A 20,511-nucleotide genomic window follows, 5' to 3' on the forward strand; every position below is an offset into this window, starting at 1 on the left:
TGTTTGTCTCACCGACTCCACTCATTCGTTTACTCGGTTGAATTCGTTGTTGCTCGAGTTTGATGTCTGAGAGGACTACACAAGACGAGAACGTATTTTTAGCTGCAATAAATCTCTCTTTGAACATATCATTATTCATTCAAGACCGTAGATCAGTGATCAGGTGTAGGCCGCTTCTGGTAGATGCTTCTGCTCCAGCTTAATGAAGTTCGCATGCAACATTCAAAAAATCAGCTCTGCAAACCTCAACCCCGTCCCCGGGACCGACCACTCCTTCAAAGGCTGCTGCTCATCCTCGACCACCTCACAAATCAAGGGACTCTCAGTTGGTTTCCGGGTCGCTTTTGCTCGAACCCCGGCGCTGGCCTTCTTACTGTGGTGCTGCTGAAACAGGAACCAGGTCAAATCCGCATTCCATGTCTCCAGCGCCTCCAGCGCCTCCGCAATCGACGCCAGATCCGCAGACTCCGCATCAGCATCCGCAGCAGCAGCTCTACCTCCCACCTCTCTTCTAAGACTCCGTCCCCCGGTCACCCACCGCTCATACACCTTCTTATCACCCCTGGCAAACAAAACCACCCACTCCACCACGAACCCACAGATAGTATCCCCGACCGCGAGCGGTAGCCGCACGTGCGTCAGTACGGCGAGGAAGAGCGGGATAAGGCTGCGCCAGATGGCATGGTGGGGGGTGAAGGTGCGTGCGCTGGTCGGGTGTAGGGAAAGGGATTGTGTGAGGGTGAGTTGAGTGGTGCTGCTCTTGGAAGTGCTGTTGCTGCTGTTTCTGTCGCTGCTGGTGGCCAATTGATCTGGGCCGACTTCAGCGGACACAGACGATGTTACCACCTCGTCCAAAAGAAGCCGATTTGTGGATCGCTGCTGCTGCTGCTGCTGCTGCTGCTGCAGACGCTCCCTCCGTTCGAGGGCTTTCTCCGCATCAAGACGGACTTTCGTCCATACTTGGCGGTAGAGGCGTTCCCAGCGCGGGAATTCATTCTCGATCCGCGAGGCGAGGAAGTCGCCGGCGGTGCGGGCGAGGGTTTGGACAGCATGGCAGGCCGTCGTTGTGACGTAGGTTTCTTCTTCAAGGGAATCTGTGCTGGTGGAGTCGGTTGGGGTGGATAAGGTGAGGGTTGTGGATGTAGGGGCTTTTAGTGTCTTGGTGGTGTTGGCGGTGATTGCGGACGTGGGGAAGCAAATTCGTGCAGCTAGGGAAGGCCAGAGGTCGTTGATTAGCGGTAAGAAGCTGTTGTCGTTGGCAGAAAGAGTCGGGAAGACTTCGACCAGGATGGTGAGGAGGGAGCGGCGGAGGTAAGGGGATGGGGAGGATAGGTACGACGGGATGGAGCGGACGATGTGCAGTAGCAGGGTGTGCGATTTGCTCAGCGGCTTTTCGCTGTCTTCTGGTTCCTTGGGGGCTGGGAGAGGCCCGTCAGAGTCGTCGTTGTCTTGATTCAGGAGGTCGGCGAGTGTGCTGTCGAACTCGGTCGGTTTCTGCTCGTCTTCTTGTTCATGTGCTTCTGGGGACTCGCTTTTCCAGGGCTTCTGAGGGTGCGAGAGGGTTGTGTTGGATTTGTGGTCGAGGTCGTCCATTAATTTGGCGCGTTTGGCTCGACGCTGCGCAAAGTCCTGCACGAGAGCGGATACATCCGGACTTTCGTAGCGCTTCTTGCGATGTTTGGCTTCGGTGCTCTCCGACCCGTCGCTGATTGCGAGCAAAGCAGGGTTTTTGGTCCCTTCTTCGACAATCGCCGCCAGTGTCCGGAACATCAGCTCGACAAGCTTGGGATAGCCGTGATACATGTCGAGGATGCCGAAGATGGAATCGACCAGGTCGTCCAGGTAGGGTATCAGTCGCGGGCCACAGAGCCTCACCATCATCAAGAGCACCTGCGGTGGGTACGGGGACACGTCGAAAGTGTTCAATTTCAACGCCACGGAGTTGACGAGGTAGTCGACGTTTTCTATCACCATGGTGCTGGCGTCTTTGTAGTTGCATGCGTTCGTGAGCAGGCTAAGACACGTCATGGCATGTCGCTGGAGATTCGGGTTGTTGGAAGCCAGTAGCTGAAGTACCGGGTACAATGCGTCCATCAATTCAGGCCGGAAGGCCTCGCCGAGTTGTTGTGCCTGCAAGGCGACCGCCTCTAATGCAAGAGCCTGCACCCTCCAGTCGTGGGACTCGTTGGCCAATGGCTCGTTCAAGATTGGCAGTGCAATGTAGTACAATTCCTCGATCATACCAGCCCTGGTTGTTATCTGGCCGGAGGACGGTTCGGGTTCGTCCAGCGATATAAAGTCATCGAAAGCTGCTGTCGCCTGCAGATTACTCCGGATAAGGTTCAGTGAAAGCCACATTGGTGAAATGAGCGCATCACCGTGCTCCTGGTAGAGTCGATTGATGATGAGACGCGTGATCCCGTTGCCGGACTCGGAGGAGCTCAGTCTGACAACCATGCTCCGCAGGTCTCGTAGCGTGTCTCGTTGACTCTTGTGTTCCATGAGCACGGGTTCGAAACCCTCGGAGGTGCTTCCATAGTGCAGGACGTCCAGATTCTGAGCTTGAGTAGCATCGGTGTTGAGAGGCTGCAGTGCATTCGTTGCGTGATTCACGGCTGCAGCAACGCTGTCACATATTCCTGACGCCAAGCTACTTTCCAGGATATCAGAACTGGACTGCACTTGCGATAACACTTGGAAGGCAGTGGATATTTGCTTGACAGCCCATTGCTTAGCTGTCTCATCATTTCCTTGCATGGTCCGTGGGAATGATGTGATCCAGCTGTGGAGAGAATTCTTGAGATGATCTACCACGACTGGGTAAGTCGTGGCGTGGTGTGTGAGAGCCGAAAATGCTTCATTCGGCGTGTTGTTGTCATCGACATCGGACAAGACAACCAGGGTTTCGACGAGGATTGGTAGCGACTCGTGCAGAGTCGCTTGACATTCTTCTATAGCCATCAGGCAGAGCTCACGAAGGGCTGTCTGTACTTCGAGTCTTTCGTGTCGTCGGATCTGGATAATGTTGGCAAGAGCAAGCTTGATCTGCGTGGCTGTTGCTTTCAGCCATGAGGCATCAAGCACGAGTGGGTCGTCCTGCTTTTGGGATTGACCTGGGCTCCCGGTCACCTTCGTATCTCGATCGTTGAGAACCTTTCGAAGCATGTCTGTGAGAATTTGAAGGCAGAGGCTCAGGAGCTTGTACGAGCGCCGCGCCTGTGTCGTGGGTCGAATAATTTTCGTCAAGGTAGACACTGTTCGAGGCATGATACTGGCCAGGACTACTCGATCACTAATACGATGGTAAAGCGCTCCGAGGGATTCGGCCGCCGAGATGCAAAGCTGATCGGACTGGTCGTCGCTGATTCCTTCCAGTAGAACATATACTGTCTGATCCACCACGGTAGCGGTACCAACTTCATGGTAAATGGTCGCAGTGGCTGCAGGGCCGTCGAGAACATTGAAAATGGCCGATAAGCAATTAAATCCTGCGACAGACAGTTCCACTGACCGAGTCTGTGTGGATTGGCTTGCGTTGGCTTTGCTCGGCGCGCCTCCCACAATCAAGGTCAGAAGGATCATCAGCTGCTTGCCCATCTGATGGGACAGCTTTCTCCGCCATCCTTTCTCCACGAGGACCTGCAGGCATTTGACTGCGAGTTCGAGGGAGTTGATTGGTGTTCTCTGTGTCTCGTTGAAGATGTGGCACAGAGGGAAGAATGCATATTCCGCTAGCTTTTCGTCCAGAGCATTCTTACTGCCAAGGTCGCTCAGGACGGTGTACACGGGCTTCAAGGCCTTGAAGACATCATTGGGAGACGCTTGGTTCGCACGGAAGCGCAAGCCAACAGCACTCAGTTCCACACATGGTGGTTTGAGCTTGAATACGTATTAGCCTGGTTCGACTGAGATACTGAACGGGTGTCGCACCTTGGAGAAAGCTTCCTGTCGAGAGATCTCCATCTGGCCTAATTGGGTCTATGAGGTGACGGAAGAAAAAGTAGGATCTAAGATGGTCCGGCCATTGAAAAAAGCTCACATTGACTATCAAGCAATACCAGGCATCAGATACAGCGAATCATCAGCTCGTGGTTTGCGCTTGTCGATAATCCTCTCCGCCTGGCGATCGATGTCTTTCTGCCAGACTTCCGAAGCGGTCAAAAACTAGGTAAGTTTGCGCTGTTTGATCGGTTTGATCGGTTCAAACTGCGTCACTCTTGCCCAATCTAAGCAGGTCATTTTACTGCAGCAAGACTCAAATCTACACAACATAAGAGAATTTTTGCGCAATGAGCCGGTATAGAAAGTTGGTACTTTATCAATGATTATCCTCCTTCAAGATCTCAGCACAAAAATCCGAATGAAGCCAGCTGTGAGTCTCATCACGTGATTTCAATTAACCTCGCGTCACGTCACGTCGCGTCGAGGCGCCCGCTGAAGCTTAAAGCAATTGGAAGGCAGCAATGTCTACCTCGAGTGCCTAGGCGGCCCATGGAAATTGCCGACCCTGGATGCATATAAACTGACAAGCTGGCAAAGTCTACTCCTAGGTCAAATCGGCGGTAGCAGAGAACGTCTATGCTCTTTTCATACCGCCTCGCGCGTGTTACGCCGTCCGTCCCATTCTTTTGCAGAAGTTCCACCTTTAGCACCGCAGCTCCGAGGACTTTGCATTCGATCCGACACTTCGCGCACTCCGAGTCCCCACTTGCTCGACCAAGACACCCTGTGATCAGACCGTGGCTGCAACGTGACCGCTGTTTCTATATATTACCGTCGTTCGCAATGGCGGATTCTAAGGGTCGGAAACAGGCAACTCTGGGGTACGTCAAGGATTCCCAGCTAACTCTCGGGTGCGTCGTTATGACCTGCGCCTAGAATCAGTCACCCCGAATCCGTCGCGCGCTTCTTAACTGACATGGTTGCGATCTTAGGAGGTTTTTTAGCTCAAATTCCGACACCCCGCGAGATGCGCCCAAGAAGCAAACCACGCTAGCTTTCTCGGGCAAGAAGAGCAAGACCCAGCAGACCACTGAGAAAACTCCCGAGCCGGCTTCTGTCAATGATGCTACAATAAAAGACGAACCTATGGATGAAGCCAAATCCTCTAGTGCCGAGCCAGAAGCCACGAATCCGGACGAGAAGCAGGATACCGCCGTACCGAAACGAGAAAACAGCAGCGAGGATGAGGACAGCGATGTTCAACCTGCACCCAAGCGCCGTCGGAGAAACTCCCAAGCGAATGGAAAGACCCCCTCCCCAAAGAGCTCCCCGAGGAAAAAATCCCCCGTGCTCAAGAGTCCCAAGAAGCATACCAAATCCACCCAGCCCTCCGAATCTGTGAAAATTGAGAAAGCCTCGGGGGAGAAAACCCCCGAGAAAGAGGAACAAGTATCAGACGAGGAGGAAGCACAATCGCTCAGTGAGGATGAGGAGGATGAGAAGCCGGAAGTGAAAAAGAAGAAGATCGAGAAGGTGCAGGCTACGCTCAAAGCAAGCGGTAGTGAGCCTTATCCCGACTGGAAAGCTGGGGATCCCGTTCCATACGCAGCACTATGCACGACATTCTCTCTAGTAGAGATGACCACCAAAAGATTGGTTATTCTCGCTCACTGTTCCCTGTTTCTTCGGCAAGTCCTGCGCTTGACGCCACAGGACCTTCTTCCCACTGTGCAGCTTATGATCAACAAATTGGCCGCTGACTATGCTGGCATTGAGCTGGGGATTGGAGAGTCGCTGATCATGAAGGCGATTGGTGAGAGCACAGGACGAAGCTTGGCAGTAGTCAAGGCTGACCAGCATGAAATTGGCGATCTTGGGCTGGTCGCAGCCAAGAGTCGCTCGAATCAGCCTTCCATGTTCCCGCCGAAGCCCTTGACTGTCAGAGGTGTGCACGAGGGTCTTCTTAACATTGCCAAGGTGCAAGGACACGGTTCCCAAGATAAGAAGATATCCGGCATCAAGAAACTACTCTCTGCAGCGGATGCCGCAGCTGCAGGCAAGGGTGGCAAGGGTATTGATATTACCAAGGATAAGGGCGGACCCAGCGAAGCCAAGTATATCATTCGTTTCTTGGAAGGGAAGCTTAGACTTGGGCTGGCGGAAAAGACAGTTTTAGTTGCTCTTGCTCAAGCTGTGGTTACACATGAGGCTGAGCTTAGAGGGGAGAAGACACCTTCCACCGAGAAGCTGGCTCAGGGTGAGGCTATCTTGAAGACTGTGTACAGCGAGCTGCCTGCCTATGAGATCATTATTCCTTTGATGCTCAAGCATGGTCTGTCCGATTTACATAAACACTGCAAGCTGCAACCGGGCATCCCCATCAAGCCTATGTTGGCCAAGCCGACCAAGTCGATCACCGAGGTTCTTGATCGATTTGAAGGGAAAGACTTTACTTGCGAGTATAAGTATGATGGAGAGAGAGCTCAGATCCACTACGTTGCCCCAAACTCTATTGACCAGTATCCTGGAGCAAGGGCCACATTACAGAGTGATAGCAAGGGCCTCAGCTCAATCTTCTCTCGCAACTCGGAGGATCTGTCCAAGAAGTACCCTGATGTGCTTGCAAAGCTGAACACATGGGTGAAGGATGGCGTTACTAGCTTTGTTTTGGATTGTGAAACTGTTGCATGGGACACGGTAAACAAGAAAGTGTTGCCCTTCCAGCAACTCATGACTCGCAAGAGAAAGGATGTCAAAGCGGAGGATGTCAAGGTCAAAGTCTGTGTATTTGCCTTTGACCTGCTGTTTTTGAATGGCGAGGTATGCGGTCTGGCCCTTGACTTCACATCTGACGACACTAACTTTTAAGTCATAGCCCACGGTCAAAAAGTCTCTGCGAGAGCGTCGCGAACTTCTTCATGAGTCGTTTCAGACTGTTGAAGGCGAGTTTCAATTTGCGCAGTATGGAAATACAAATGTTGTAGACGAGATCCAGAATCTTCTGGATGACAGTGTAAAGGCCTCCTGTGAAGGTTTGATGGTGAAGATGTTGGATACTGAAGAGAGTGGCTATGAACCAAGCAAGCGGAGTCGCAACTGGCTCAAGGTACGCCGACCAACACTGAAGCGGAGTGTGCTGTTATACTGACTATTCGACTAGGTGAAAAAGGATTACCTCAGCGGAGTGGGCGACTCCCTCGATCTTGTTGTTTTGGGTGCGTATCACGGAAGAGGCAAGCGTACATCAGTATACGGCGCCTTTCTCTTGGCTGCATACAACACGAGCACGCAAACCTACGAAACAGTCTGCAACATTGGCACGGGTTTCTCGGAAGCTGATTTGGAAGAGCTTCATAAACAACTTTCTCCCATTGTCATCGATCGGCCCAAGCCGTTCTACTCTCATTCGACTGTTCCCAAAGATCAGCCGGATGTGTGGTTCGAACCCCGGTTCGTCTGGGAAGTCAAGACTGCCGATCTCACCCTGAGCCCACGTTATAAGGCTGCAGCCGATGAGTTTGCGGGAAGCACTGGCGGAGGCAAGGGAATCTCCCTCCGGTTCCCGCGATTCATTAAAGGCCGAGATGACAAGAAGCCCGACGAGGCGACAACGACTCGGGCAGTGGCGGAGATGTACCGCAAGCAAGAAGCGGTGCAGAAGGAAAATGCGAAGAAGGCAGTGGACGATGATTTCGAGTACTAGGCCGAGTTTCGGCTGGCCCTTTACTTTGACGTATGCATGTACATATAATCTCCTCGTGGAATCCCGGGCCCTTTGAGGTTGAAGTCCCAGCCCATTGCATAATCGACATAGAGTAGTTAACTAAGTTAGATACTATGAGATAACAGATCTGCCCTTTTAGACTTGCATCATCAAGTAATTAATTGAGTGACAGTGCCAAGCAACAGTTGGAGAATGTTTGTGTGTATGTGTGTGTGTGTGTGTCTTCCAAGTTACTTGGCATTGTAACCCAAGACTTGTCACGTTCAATTGCCCGCCCTTGCTTGCCCGTTGTATTGTTGCTGCTGCTTATCCCAATCAGGCAGGTCCCTGTTTTCTCCAGCCAGCCTCCACCAAAGTTCATCATCGCACACTCCAATCCCCTCACTTCGTCCTCTTCCACTCGGTGGGGTTTTTGAATGGCCCATAAGAAGGCCCCTCTTCCTGCTCTCTCGATCCTGGTCTTCAGATTCCCAATCGTTCTACATCTTCACAATGGGAGCTCTTCGGTGGCTCTCCATTGTTGCTGCTGCATCACTGGCTTCGGCCCTGACCCCCGAGTACGTTGCCAATGGCCCAATAACAATCGGGCGGTCACTCATCTTCAACTTCTGCAGGCATTTAATTAGTGCTCCACGGAGAGACGAAGTTATTCCCAATCCAGTGGGGGTATGTTGCATGATCCGATTCCTTGGCCTGGAAAGAACTGACAGTGTCAGGCTCTTGGTCTCTTCTCGGTCTCCCAGTACTCCTTCGAGTCTCATGCTGGAAGCTCCTGGTGGAGTCTACTTGACTTAAAGTCCGGGGAGACTAGCACTCTCACGAACGACAGTAACGTCTCTGAAATCATCTGGCTTGGCACGGATGATTCCACTGTTCTCTACATCAACAATACCAACGCAGACATCCCCGGCGGTGTCGAGCTGTGGATATCAGATATCACGGACTTCCAGAACGGGTAACTTCTCAAACGCTAGTTCTTGTAGGATATGTCTGACCATCGTGAGTAGATATAAGGCAGCCTCTCTACCAGCGAACTTTCTGGGCCTCAAGACGGCTGTCACGGACTCGGGTGACGTGAAGTTTATCCTCCGCGGCAAGGCCTATGGCAATGGCACAGCCTATAATGAGAAGCTAGCGGAAAAGTTCTTGAGCTCCGCGCGGATTTATGACAGTCTCTACATCCGTCACTGGAACACGTATCTCTCCCCACCTTCACATGCTGTATTTTCGGGGACGTTGCGCGGTTCCAACGGCACGGGTCATTATGTTTCGTCCGGAGATCTTACCAACCTAGTGTCTCCCATCAAGAATGCTGAAAGCCCTTACCCCCCCTTTGGAGGAAACTCTGACTATGACCTCTCGCCTGACGGCAACTGGGTCGCTTTCAAGAGCAAGGCACCTGAGCTACCTCGTGCCAACCTTACGACTTCCTACATTTATCTTGTACCCCATGACGGGTCAAAGAAAGCAGTCGCAATTAATGGGCCCGAGAGTGCCGTGACACCTGCAGGGGTCCAAGGGGATTCAAGTAGTCCCGTCTTTTCTCCGAACAGTGACAGACTAGCATACTTCCAGATGAACAACAGACAATATGAATCTGACAGACGCACTCTGTATGTCTATACCATTGGTGCCAATGAGTCTATCGCTACGCTCGCCAAAAACTGGGACCGCTCTCCGGACACAGTGGCTTGGGTTGATTCAGACAACCTAGTTGTCACAAGTGAAGATCTTGGTCGAACTAGACTATTCTCTATCCCGGCAGATGCAGGAGATGACTTCAAGCCTAAGAATTTCACTAATGGCGGCTCTGTAGCGGCCTATCATGTCTTGCAGGATTCGACCCTTTTGGTCACTGGGTCGGCCATCTGGACTAGCTGGACTATCTACACAGCGAGCCCTAACCAAGGAATCATCAAAACCCTGTTGTCGGCCAACGAAATTGATCCTGAGCTAGCTGGATTGAGCCCTGCTGATGTTGGTGAATTCTACTATCAAGGTAACTGGACTGAGGTGAGTCTGTAGCTGATACTGTCTCCCTCAACGGCCACTAATCTAGTTCCAGATCCATTCATGGATTATCTATCCAGAGGGCTTCGACAAGAGCAAGAAATATCCTTTCGTTCTTTATATTCATGGTGGGCCCCAAGGCTCATGGGCTGATTCCTGGAGCACACGCTGGAACCCCAAGGTCTTTGCAGACCAGGGTTACGTAGTCATCGCTCCGAATCCGACAGGCAGTACTGGGTTTGGTGATGAACTCACTGATGCCATCGCAAACGACTGGGGTTAGTACCAGAGCTCCTATCTCTCTTGCCCCAACGAAGATGTACAAGAAATTACACATGCTGACCAGATCGAAGGAGGCGCCCCCTACGACGACCTCGTAAAATTGTGGCAGTACGCCCACGACAACATCGACTTCATTGACACAGACCACGGTGTAGCCGCCGGCGCCAGCTACGGAGGCTTCATGGTCAACTGGATTCAGGGCTCGGATCTCGGCCGCAAGCTCAAAGCGTTGGTCTCCCACGACGGGACCTTCGTCGCCGACGCGAAGATCGCCACAGATGAGCTATGGTTCATCGAGCATGACGTGAGTTCACTTTATCTCATTCGTCATCAAACGGTATCTCCCCAGGTCAATCTCAACAGACTGGCTGATATATCATCCAGTTTAACGGCACCTTCTGGGGCAACCGTGACAACTACCGTCGCTTCGACCCTTCGGCTCCCGAAAGGATTCTTCAGTTCTCGACCCCGCAACTTGTTATCCATAGCGACAAGGACTACCGACTTCCCATCGCCGAGGGAATTGCGTTGTTCAATGTCCTCCAGGAACGCGGCGTGCCGAGTCGGTTCTTGAACTTCCCAGATGAGGATCACTGGTACGTTCTTCATTGTTCCGCTCATCCCAGTCCCTTCAGAACTACAACTGATCCATGAGAATGTATAGGGTCACCAACCAGGAGAACAGCCTGGTTTGGCACCAGCAGGTCCTCGGGTGGCTGAACCGGTACTCTGGCGTGGAGGAATCGAACCCTGACGCGGTCCGGTTGGAGGATACGGTGGTTCCGGTTGTGGATTTTGATTCTTGAAAAAATTCATTATCAGAGCACATCAATTGAATTCCCAGGAAAACCCATGAATCATGGGAAACTGTGTTTCTGGGTGCTCACAAGTGTATAGATTGAAATTTCAAGGATTGTTCGCTGTAATACGTAGATGATATGGCGAACGACTTCGATACAACCTATATCTCCCTCCTTTTTGAAAACGCCTATCTGCTGCACAACTTCAGCTGTTCAGTCTCGCTTCATTTTTCCCATTACCGCCGACTGTGGTATAATATAATATGGTATCAGCAACTAACATCAAACGACTACACCAAGCAATGTATAAACAAGTTTGACCGACCATCCACACACTCACATTTGCCCTCAACGCTTTTCTCCCCTTTCCATCTGTCCTGATTGAGGAACTGAGGTCCACGGCAGAACAAACCTGAGATAACCCATCATCATCATAATCATCATATCGTTTACGCAGGACAAGTACTAAGAATCAACACACAGACAGACAAAACAGTAGCTTTCTTCGTTATATACACCACTTCTCCTTTCTGGACCGCCGGAAGGTACGGAGACTTTTCACAACTCCCCGTTATGTGGGGGGGGAATATCGAGGTCAACACCTCCGCCGCCGCCGCCATCCCGAGCCAAGAACCCTTGCTGGCGGATGCGCAGACCGAAATTGACCATGACAATCGTCACCAGCCCCAGGCCGACGACGGTGGGGCCCCATTTTTCGTAGTAGACACGCTTGACGTCGCGGCGCTTGCGGATCTTGTCGACGCGCCAGATGTACAACATCAGACTATAAATAAGGGATACGGATGCGAGGATGGTGAAGGCCCACGAGGAGGCGAAGGTGATAGAGTCGTCGCCGAAGTTGAGGAGGGTGGCGGCGATGGTGCCGAGGAGGATGGAGAATTCGAGCCAGGAGAGGAAGGTGCGCTCCGCGGCGAAGTAGACCTTTGGTTCGACGCGGACGGGAACATGGATGCCTGTGGCGTGCTATCAGTCTTTCTGGTTGTTCTTCCAGATAATGATGAGATTTGAAAGAAAGAAAAAGAACTCACGTTTGCCCTTCGGGGCGTGGAAGCGCTTGACGGTACGCTTGTTGCCGATGACGGCGATTCCAGTTTGCTCGGGCGCTGGGAGACTGGTGGGTGTGGGCCGGGGGATTAGGGACTTGAGGACATGGATCAAGATAGAGCCCGCGTGGTCGGCGTAATATTTGGCTAGCTGCTTGTAGTAGTATGTGCCTCCTACCCGACGAGCTTCTTCCAATTCATCCGAGTCGATCGAAGATTCTTGGTCCGAGTCGTACAATGGATAATCCTCATCGCCGGGGAGAGGTTGAGCGGCGATGCGTTCCTCGATGTCTAAGGCATTGCCATCGGTCTGTGCAAAGAGTCCATGATGGTCGGCATCAGTAGCCCCGGCAATATGCACACCATTGGGCCACTGAGCTGTGTCCTCCTCGTCTTCCGAAACCTCGTCTTCCGGTGTTTCGGTTGCGGATAATGATGTGCTGGCCAGCGGACGCGTGATACCGAACTGGCGGGTAGCCGGCTTGCGAATATCGACGTCCATTTGCGGCATCCAGAAAGGAAGGAGGTTGATGCGGTCTGGGAACAACGTGGCCGTGCCATGAATGAATTTGCTGTATTTGGGAACGGCCTCAACTAGATGGCTAGCTGTCAGCTCCCGGATCCATTGAGGCGGCTCCTGACCGGCCTGTGTTTGCAGCTTGACTTCCAGAACCGCATAGGGAAACCGTTCCACGTCCTCCGGAGGCAACTGGGAAAACGGGTAGTCTACACCGATGTCCATGCGGCGCCAGTTGTCACCAGCTCTGCGGCGACCGTCGAGATTGTCCTCTCGAACCATTGTCAACTCGGTATCGAGAGAAATGCGCACGCGAGCATCTCCGGGAAGCTGGAAAGCGGTGCGGTGATAGAATGATCGAGTGACTGGTACTAGTCGTCGCGTAATGACTCGATACTGGATTTCTCTTGCCAATTGCTCAAGGTTGGCAATTTCCTCCTCACTCTTCTTGCCTTCCCTGCGCATCTTCTCAAAAATAGACTCCACCGTCAAGCGGCCAGCGAGATAGTCGTTAACATGCTTCTCTTTGAGTGAGAAACGCGCCTTGACGGACTTCTCTCCCGTCCAGTCCTCGCGGTGGGTCTTGCGCTCCACGAAGATCTGATCGCTCTCCATGCCACCATACCAACGCAGTCGGATAGCCTCCGCGCCCTCCGTCTTTTTCAGTCGACCTTGGTATAGCTCCCAGGTATCCGTGTTGTCATAGTAAATGGAGGAAATGGCAGCATCCTTTTCTTCGAATTCTTTGCTGGGGTTGAAAACCAAGACGGGAAGGTGCTATCCCAATTCATCAGCACGAGATAAGCCTAGCCGGCAACCGGTGAGCTTCTTACCTTGAGAATGATCAATTTCAGTTCCGTGATGTTGTCAGGATGTACCCAATACTTGGTGGTTTGGCGGACGAAGTTCTGCTGGCTACCGCCGGCGGAGGAATCGCCCTTTACGGGGTTACCCTTGGTGCGCACCAGATCATAGAGCTTGGACAATTTGACGACGAGCGCATCATAATTATCATTGAAGAATGGCTTGGCATTGAGGCGCGCAGCGAAGACCGGCTTCAAATGCCACCCAGTTTGTTTCTGCATGTAGCCGTTAGCGGGCGCTCGTGTCCAAACAATGTCCCTTCGACGCAAGATGTCATTTCGGGCGCCAAACAACTCACATCATGCTTCTTGATGATCTTTTGGAACCCGGTATAGTTCAATTGAGTAAATTTGGCGAGATCATGTACATCGGCGATGATATCGCTCAAGGCCTGCTCGAGCACCAAGAAATCCTCGTCCGAGGGCGGAGTCCGGTTGATTCGGGCGTGAGAGACACTGTCTGAGCGGGCACTGGTAGCACTCTCAAGCCGCGAGACGACATCATTGACTTCCAGCTCGCTCGCTTGAATGCGACGAGCGATTTCGGCGCTCTTGATGCGCTGGAAGTTGAAGACCTTGTCAAGTTCGCTTTCCAGCAGCGTCACAAACTGCTTCTCGTCGTCTTCCGACCAGGGTTGACGATCGGGGCTGGCATTTTCCGCATTGGGCTCCGTGACGTATGTGGTCTTCAAGGCTTTCTTCAACTCCTCATAGGCGATGTAGTACCAGTAGTACTCCTTGATCATTGACGATCGGAGGTGTTCCCCGAACCTAGAGAGGAAAGTGGGATGATCAGCAGAGCGATTTCGTCATGGCTGGGAGAGCAATTGGGATAGGGATAGACCTACCGCATGTTGAACTGATCCTAACGAGTCGCACAGAGAATCAAACAGGATAGGTAGATGCGAAGGGTGAGATGAGGGCGAATTGGAGAGAGACAAATGTTGTGGGTAAGTGTCAGGTCAAGAACATGATGTGGACGCAGGGGGGGCAATTGAAAGCGGGCAGGCGGGAGAAGCTGTTGGAAGCGAAACTGAGCGAAGAAGGGATAGGCAGGTCAATGGATTGAAGCGGCAAAAAAGAAAGAAAAAAAAGAGACGCTAGTTTCGGACAAGGCGCAGAGAAATTGGATAGAAGTCGCCTTTCTGGTCGATACCTGATGAGTGAGTGGGTGAGCAACAGGGTTGGGTCAGAGAGCACGATGGATAGCTTCGAGGTTCTGGCCATCAATGGGGGAGAGAGACCCAGAATCGACGTCAACCCGTGACTACAACCGATAACACGGCCCTGTTAGTGGTCCAGGCGTTGTCTTAATCATCACGACCCTAGCTGTGAGCCTGTGAAAATTGGTAAGATTAGCCACATTAGTTGACCAAGTGGGCAGATGGTTGCGCAAGTAACCATTGTAGGATCCGATCGACTATGAGGTTTCTGTTCAGTGTACGAAGTAACTAATTAGTTCAGTATGGCCTCAGAAGCTAAGATGGCAGTCCCTCGGCCGTAGTCATTCTCAGCCAGTCGATTTGGCAGGTGCTGCTCTAGCAGAAGACGCCTTGCTGCCTTAGGAATAGCCGGGTCGACACGAGGTCTACCGTCTTTCTCCACCCGCAGAAGCTCTCTTATTCTCACTTTAACCGTTGAAGACCTCGGGATAATGATCCTTATTAATATTCTGAGGATGGTTATTATTATTATTATTATTACTAGTTAACTATCCTTATTGTGATTATTCAGCGGTACTCACAGACACCCACATAACCCCGTGGGCAATGGAGAAATAATAGGTCATCTCCATCAACCCACTTTATCAATTTGAACCGCGTCCAACATCGCCCCGGTCTTTCTCCTCGAAACACCCGAGCACTATATATACATTGACTCATCTACATTAACTAACTCTAACTAACTAATTTCAGGTTGCTGCCTGCGTTACTCCTCGCCTGTCTAGCCGACTCTAGACCGATCGATCCTGTTGCGCCACCGTCAAAGACGGAAAAAAGAAACCTAAACGCCAATTAGGATCAATCGCGAAGCTAACCGGAGCAAACTACGGCAGTGATTGGCATGCAGCTAGCTGAGCAGATTTGCAACGGAGTTATAGTACCGAGACTGGTATGGATAGACTGATAGGTGCGATTTTGACACTAACCAGCTAGCTGCTGCGATCAACCACACACCGGTGTTCTGGATGTCCCAATTGATATTCGCCCAACAATGCCGTGGCATTCGAGCACGTGCCTTTTAGCCGGTTTGGCAATCTTGATTCAGTGACGGACGACGCAGCGCAGCAATTGCCTTGCAGTTTTTATCTCATGATGACGACTTCGCCCGGCCACGAAGCGAAAGCATGAAGCTATCGCAGGATCATTCCAATGTCGCTTCGTAATCTCAGCAGCACTGAGTAGTGCGCCACGAGGCGTACATCAGCCCTGCAGTAAGATCGATCGACTAATAACGCCAACAGACTATCAGCAACCGCCGAGAAGGCCCCTGCATCAGCCTCCCAAGATCTTGGCTTTGCTGGGCGAGTGATGCCCCCATTCAGCCTAGGCTGTGATACTATCTATATATGCCAACAACCGAGGTGCGTGGGGGATGTTTCCGTGCGCCCTGCATTGAGATATCACGCCTCTATATGGAGTGCCGAAACATCCAGTCTTCAGCCCCGACTGAATACCACAGGATTTACAAATGTCTTGTACAACCCCGTACATACAGTCTTTTCATTACATGAATCTGTAGTAAGGTGCTATTCCGTGCTCCTCGCGAATAATATTTACTTTGTGTATGCCCTAGATCAGTATATAGTGGACGTCATACGCTTGTAAATGATTCAAGGATCTCAACTTAGAATCAATATAACAGTTTCAATTAAGAATTAAGAATTCTAAGGCCACTAAATGCCAAATTCCTTAGATATAGGGTACTTTGCACTTGGTAAGGACTTGATGCCAGTAGTGAAATCTTTATGAGGCAATGACCAATTGAAAAAGGCTATATTGACTAGGACAGGAGCCGCTGCATATTACAGGGAGTGTGGGAGCGGTACGGCCTCATTCGCGACTACTACTGATATATATATATATATGTTCGACGCTCCCTAGCTTCATCTTGAGATATTAGATTTTTGTATGTTTGACTACGGAGTATCCGGAACCCAAGGTTAAGTACACATGTTCGGTATATCATAAACGCCATCCCCCAATAGCAAGTAACCGAGACAGGACGCATCTGTCCAAAAAGCTATCTAGTCCGTTGCATCATGTTTCTCATCAACTAGTCGCCCTGCTTCAAGCTCAGGGCAGAGCTCCGGCGGCGCGCCGGATAGTGCGTCGGGGACCTTCGCCCAAGACATTGACCATGCCTTCTGTCTCCAATGCACGAACAGCATCGTTGAACTGAGCGTTATCAACGGCAGCGCTGCTTTGATCATTCAGGACACGGAAGACGTTGGTCCAGTTGGCACCGCCGGTGGGACCCGCCAACTCATCCACAACCGCAAGCACGCCACGCTTGATTGCCTCTCGGTTGCGCCTCTCACTAGCGCTGGTACCTTCGGTCAGCAGACCCATGTCAATGAGACCAGTGCGGGCGTCCGTCGCGGCTTGCTTGATGGCGGAGCGGATCAAGCGCACGGCTTCATCCACGTCGTCCGCCGTGACCTCCGTGGAGAGGCGCATCCGCGCATGAGCCTCGGAAAGACGGATCATCGATTCCAGTTGACGGGTGGTAGCCGTGATACGGCGGTCCGCCGACCGGATGTCGTCTCCCAACTTGCGCATGTTAACATAGGCGTCGGAGAGCGCTTTGCCCGCAGCGGGAGTGAGCACAGGGTGCACCCGAGTCTTGGCATAGGTGATATAGGCCGTGAGGAATTCGATCGGCTGTGGGTTGCGATGTTAGCATCTGATTCAGTTGAACAATCGTGAGCTCGAGCTTACCAGAATCTCTTCAGTGCTTGCGTTCTCAGGCTTATCTTCCAGGTACATATTCACCAAGTGCTTGGCCAGCCGACGGTCTTCCTGCTCATCGGTTCTATCCAGAACAAGATACACCAGGTCGAATCGAGAAAGGAGAGTGGGGGGCAAGTCGATGTTTTGAGGAACAGGCAGGTTGGGGTTGTAGCGACTGCCGATAGGGTTGGCCGAAGCCAAGATACTGGTTCGAGCATTGAGGGTGGTAATGATACCAGCTTTAGCGACCGAAACGGTCTGCTGCTCCATGACTTCGTGCAGGACTGAGCGCGTGGACTCATTCATCTTGTCGAACTCATCGATACAGCAGATACCGCCGTCAGAGAGAACCAAAGCGCCGGACTCAAGGACCATCTGGCGGGTCTCGGGATCACGAGTGACATAAGCTGTAAGACCGACAGCCGAAGAACCCTTGCCACTAGTATAGACACCGCGAGGGGCAATCTTGTGAACGTAACGGAGAAGCTGCGATTTCGATGTGGAAGGATCACCGCAGAGTAAGACGTTAATGTCACCGCGGTAACGTGGGTTACCTCCTTTTTCGAAAGTCTTGTTGGTGCCGCCGAACATCTGCAGCAAGATGCCTTTCTTGACATCATCCATCTCGTAGATACTTGGTGCCAGTGAGCGAGAGAGCAGCTCGTAGATGTCCGGCCGGGTGGCGGTCCGCTTAATCTTCTCCTCTTCCTCGGCTGTGATCTTGCGTACCTGCTCGGAGTCCCCAGCAGCCTGCTCCGAAAGCTCCTGTTCGACAGTCGACGCATCAATACCCAACTTCTTGCGATCGATCTTCTGGACGTGCAAGACGTCTACATAAGTCTTGAATAGGGTCTTCTGCGTCCGCTGGCGAGGATTTACGCGCACAGGGTTGCATCGGAAGATACCAGTGACCTCAACACGGTCACCAGCTTTGCAGACATCCACCAGCTCATCATACACACACAGGGAAACGGAGTGAGGCGTTTGTCCGTCCGGAATGCTGTCGGGAGTTTCCTGTAGTTTGATCACCTGCTTATCGGCAAATGCACACCGGTTATGAATAAGTTGCATCGAGTTTTTGGCTTTGCAAATCGGGCGGGGACATTCAGCAGGCTCTGCGATCCTGCCACGATCGATGTCAACCTGGACGCTATGGTTACAAACTTGGCAGCGGAAGAAAGCTACAAAAAAAGTGTTAGCAAGGCCCTTACGACCATCGAATAAGAAGCAGCTTACCCTCTTTCATGTCAGGAATGATGGGGGTGGTTCTAATGACTAGACCTTTGATGCTGACCAATTTATCCATGTCTGTGTGGTGTCAGTAGGAGAAAACAACCGAGCAGGCACTCAGCACATACCAGCAGGGTCCAGATCTCTCATGTTAACTGCAGAGTCAAGCCCGAAAGGCATGACCTTATAGGAATTTGATTCAACTTCCTGGACAAGGTCCTGGATTTCAGCCTGTGGCGTGCGACCGGCATCACTCATAAGCGCATCGGAGCTGGGAACCGCAGGTGCGGAGCTCAGATCCCTTGACTGACTCTGGTGGTGTCGGTTGTGGCTTCGCTGACGCTGCATCTCCTTGCCTGCAAGTTCCACCATAACATCCTTGACGGTCTGATCCATTAAAGGAATGATCTCCTGCGGATATGCGTGCAATTGGTGCCATAGCTTGAGGGTCGAGGGATACGCCTTGAGATTCTTTGCGTCCAAATTGAGATTAGTGACACCGAGCTGACGCATCGTGTTGAGCATGGTAATATATTCTCTCTCTTCTGCAGCCTTGCCCATCGTCCGGGTTATTTCTTCAGAAGCGCCTTCTGCCCATAGTCGATATTTGGCAGCGAAATTATACAGAAAGTTCTTGAAGGCGGACATCGAATCTTGAATTGAGATGTTGGTACCCCAAATCACACGGGTCGAGCTGCCACCGAGAGCCTCGGCTTCGGATGTGTCTGGATGAATATTGGAGAAGGTTGCATCGGAGCGCGGCTCAGCATCGGCGGTGGGCACGCCGTTGGCGTCGACGAAGATTCTGCGGCGACGACTCGGGGTTGATCCGAAGCCACCTGAATGAAGGTCATTGCGTCGAGAGACTCCACGGTTACCATCTGTGACCGATCGAGTCGACACGAAAAGACCGCTACTGCTGCTGGGGATGTCTGACCGCTCCGCCCGGCGACCGAGAGAACGAGTCGGACTGGAGCTGGAGACGTAGCGAATGGGAGATGAATCTGCTCGACTGTGAGCAAGCCGCGCAACACTTAAAGTGTCTTATAATCATACCTCTGATGACAGCGGCATTTCCTCGAGGGGTAGTTTCGACGTCTTCCATTGTCGAAGATGCCCTGACAGGCGAGCTAGGTTCTTCCATTCTGAGGTCTGGGCTCTCTGCGCTGCTATTCGCTTTCATTGGAGACGACTGGAAGAACATCGGCGACGACGATGGGACGGGACCTTCACCCCGTAACCGTCTGGAAGCACGGGGGGTAATCTGCGACTGATCATCTCTGGGGGGTGGACTGCTGGTTTGAAGGTGTTGTTGGGATCTGGTGGAGCGACTTGAGCGGGCAGGAGAAGATATGGTCGAATCCCTGGTCAAGCGACCTCTGCGACGGTTTGCTGCTGGAGAAGACATGGTGATGCCTGGTCCGGTGGGAGGTTGAAATATTGATAGGACCAAGAGCCAGGAGGGGAGGTGTGGACAAAATGGAGATAAGTGCAAAATAGGATGGATAGTGGAGGAGGCTGAGGTTGGTTGCTACGGCAAAGTCAGTAACAATTTCGAGGTGGGCCTTGCGGCGGTAGGGAAAATGATTTCTGTCAGTCTTTCCCGGGCATGGAACAGACGCGCTCCGACGCGAATACCGCGTAAAGAGGTTTCCTAATTGGGCCTGCGCGCGGCAGGCACCAAGACCAGCCACAAGACCCCGTGGCTGGTGCTGCTCAATAATTAGGGCTGAGATGCACTGCCACACTAATGCTGTTCCTTACTCTTTCCGGTAAAGTCAGGAATTGCCCTTGTCGGGTCAGGGTAAGGATACTTCCCTTTGAGGTAATCATCAACAATCAATAAATAAACAATGCACTCTTTCTCCGAGTCAGGGATTTTTCTTGTTTGTAGGCAGAAAGGATTTTCGGTTTTATTTCTCCCTACTTTGACTGTAGAAAATACGCGCCTGCAATCTTCATCAACCCTTCACCAACAAGTAAATGGGTGAATGCTTCGTTGAACCTTGACGTGGTGGAGCATCAGCCAGGCGCCGGCCAGTTTCAGCAGGCGCTTGATGTCATTTTCAAGGTGGGATCTTCTTCCTCCCACCAGCCCAGCGGCATTCCTCACCCCCCCTCCTCTT

At 51.9% G+C, this 20,511-nt stretch overlaps 5 protein-coding genes across 5 annotated transcripts; 2 read left to right on the forward strand and 3 right to left on the reverse strand.

The window, feature by feature from the left end:
- Positions 1 to 222: 222 nt before the first annotated feature.
- BP01DRAFT_425126 (uncharacterized protein) lies at positions 223 to 4,061 on the reverse strand (the record flags this gene model as incomplete). Its single annotated transcript, XM_025579733.1, has 2 exons — positions 3,931 to 4,061; positions 223 to 3,879 (listed from the first exon to the last, which is right to left on the reverse strand). Exons 1-2 carry the CDS (start codon positions 3,961 to 3,963, stop codon positions 223 to 225), a joined length of 3,690 nt encoding a protein of 1,229 aa, XP_025429119.1. The 5' UTR covers positions 3,964 to 4,061.
- Positions 4,062 to 4,471: 410 nt separating this feature from the next.
- On the forward strand, positions 4,472 to 7,754 carry BP01DRAFT_358895 (DNA ligase (ATP) CDC9). The gene is made up of 4 exons (XM_025575546.1): positions 4,472 to 4,823; positions 4,935 to 6,762; positions 6,818 to 7,048; positions 7,103 to 7,754. The coding sequence occupies exons 1-4, from the start codon at positions 4,786 to 4,788 to the stop codon at positions 7,643 to 7,645; spliced, it is 2,640 nt and encodes an 879-aa protein (XP_025429120.1). The 5' UTR covers positions 4,472 to 4,785; the 3' UTR covers positions 7,646 to 7,754.
- Positions 7,755 to 8,014: 260 nt separating this feature from the next.
- Positions 8,015 to 10,918, forward strand: dppV (dipeptidyl peptidase DppV). Its single transcript, XM_025575547.1, has 8 exons — positions 8,015 to 8,223; positions 8,281 to 8,332; positions 8,383 to 8,621; positions 8,674 to 9,679; positions 9,732 to 9,954; positions 10,030 to 10,262; positions 10,343 to 10,554; positions 10,623 to 10,918. Exons 1-8 carry the CDS (start codon positions 8,159 to 8,161, stop codon positions 10,762 to 10,764), a joined length of 2,172 nt encoding a protein of 723 aa, XP_025429121.1. The 5' UTR covers positions 8,015 to 8,158; the 3' UTR covers positions 10,765 to 10,918.
- Positions 10,919 to 11,316: 398 nt separating this feature from the next.
- On the reverse strand, positions 11,317 to 14,055 carry vtc4 (putative vacuolar transporter chaperone (Vtc4); the record flags this gene model as incomplete). Its single annotated transcript, XM_025577542.1, has 5 exons — positions 11,317 to 11,732; positions 11,808 to 13,116; positions 13,173 to 13,418; positions 13,502 to 13,973; positions 14,051 to 14,055. The coding sequence occupies 5 exons, from the start codon at positions 14,053 to 14,055 to the stop codon at positions 11,317 to 11,319; spliced, it is 2,448 nt and encodes an 815-aa protein (XP_025429122.1).
- A 2,260-nt stretch (positions 14,056 to 16,315) lies between these two features.
- On the reverse strand, positions 16,316 to 19,913 carry BP01DRAFT_324100 (MCM DNA helicase complex subunit MCM4). Its single transcript, XM_025572809.1, has 5 exons — positions 19,442 to 19,913; positions 18,514 to 19,389; positions 18,392 to 18,463; positions 17,144 to 18,336; positions 16,316 to 17,086 (listed from the first exon to the last, which is right to left on the reverse strand). Exons 1-5 carry the CDS (start codon positions 19,791 to 19,793, stop codon positions 16,499 to 16,501), a joined length of 3,081 nt encoding a protein of 1,026 aa, XP_025429123.1. The 5' UTR covers positions 19,794 to 19,913; the 3' UTR covers positions 16,316 to 16,498.
- Positions 19,914 to 20,511: the final 598 nt, after the last annotated feature.

Source organism: Aspergillus saccharolyticus (genome assembly GCF_003184585.1).
Source record: "Aspergillus saccharolyticus JOP 1030-1 unplaced genomic scaffold BP01scaffold_29, whole genome shotgun sequence".
Lineage (NCBI taxonomy): Eukaryota > Fungi > Ascomycota > Eurotiomycetes > Eurotiales > Aspergillaceae > Aspergillus > Aspergillus saccharolyticus.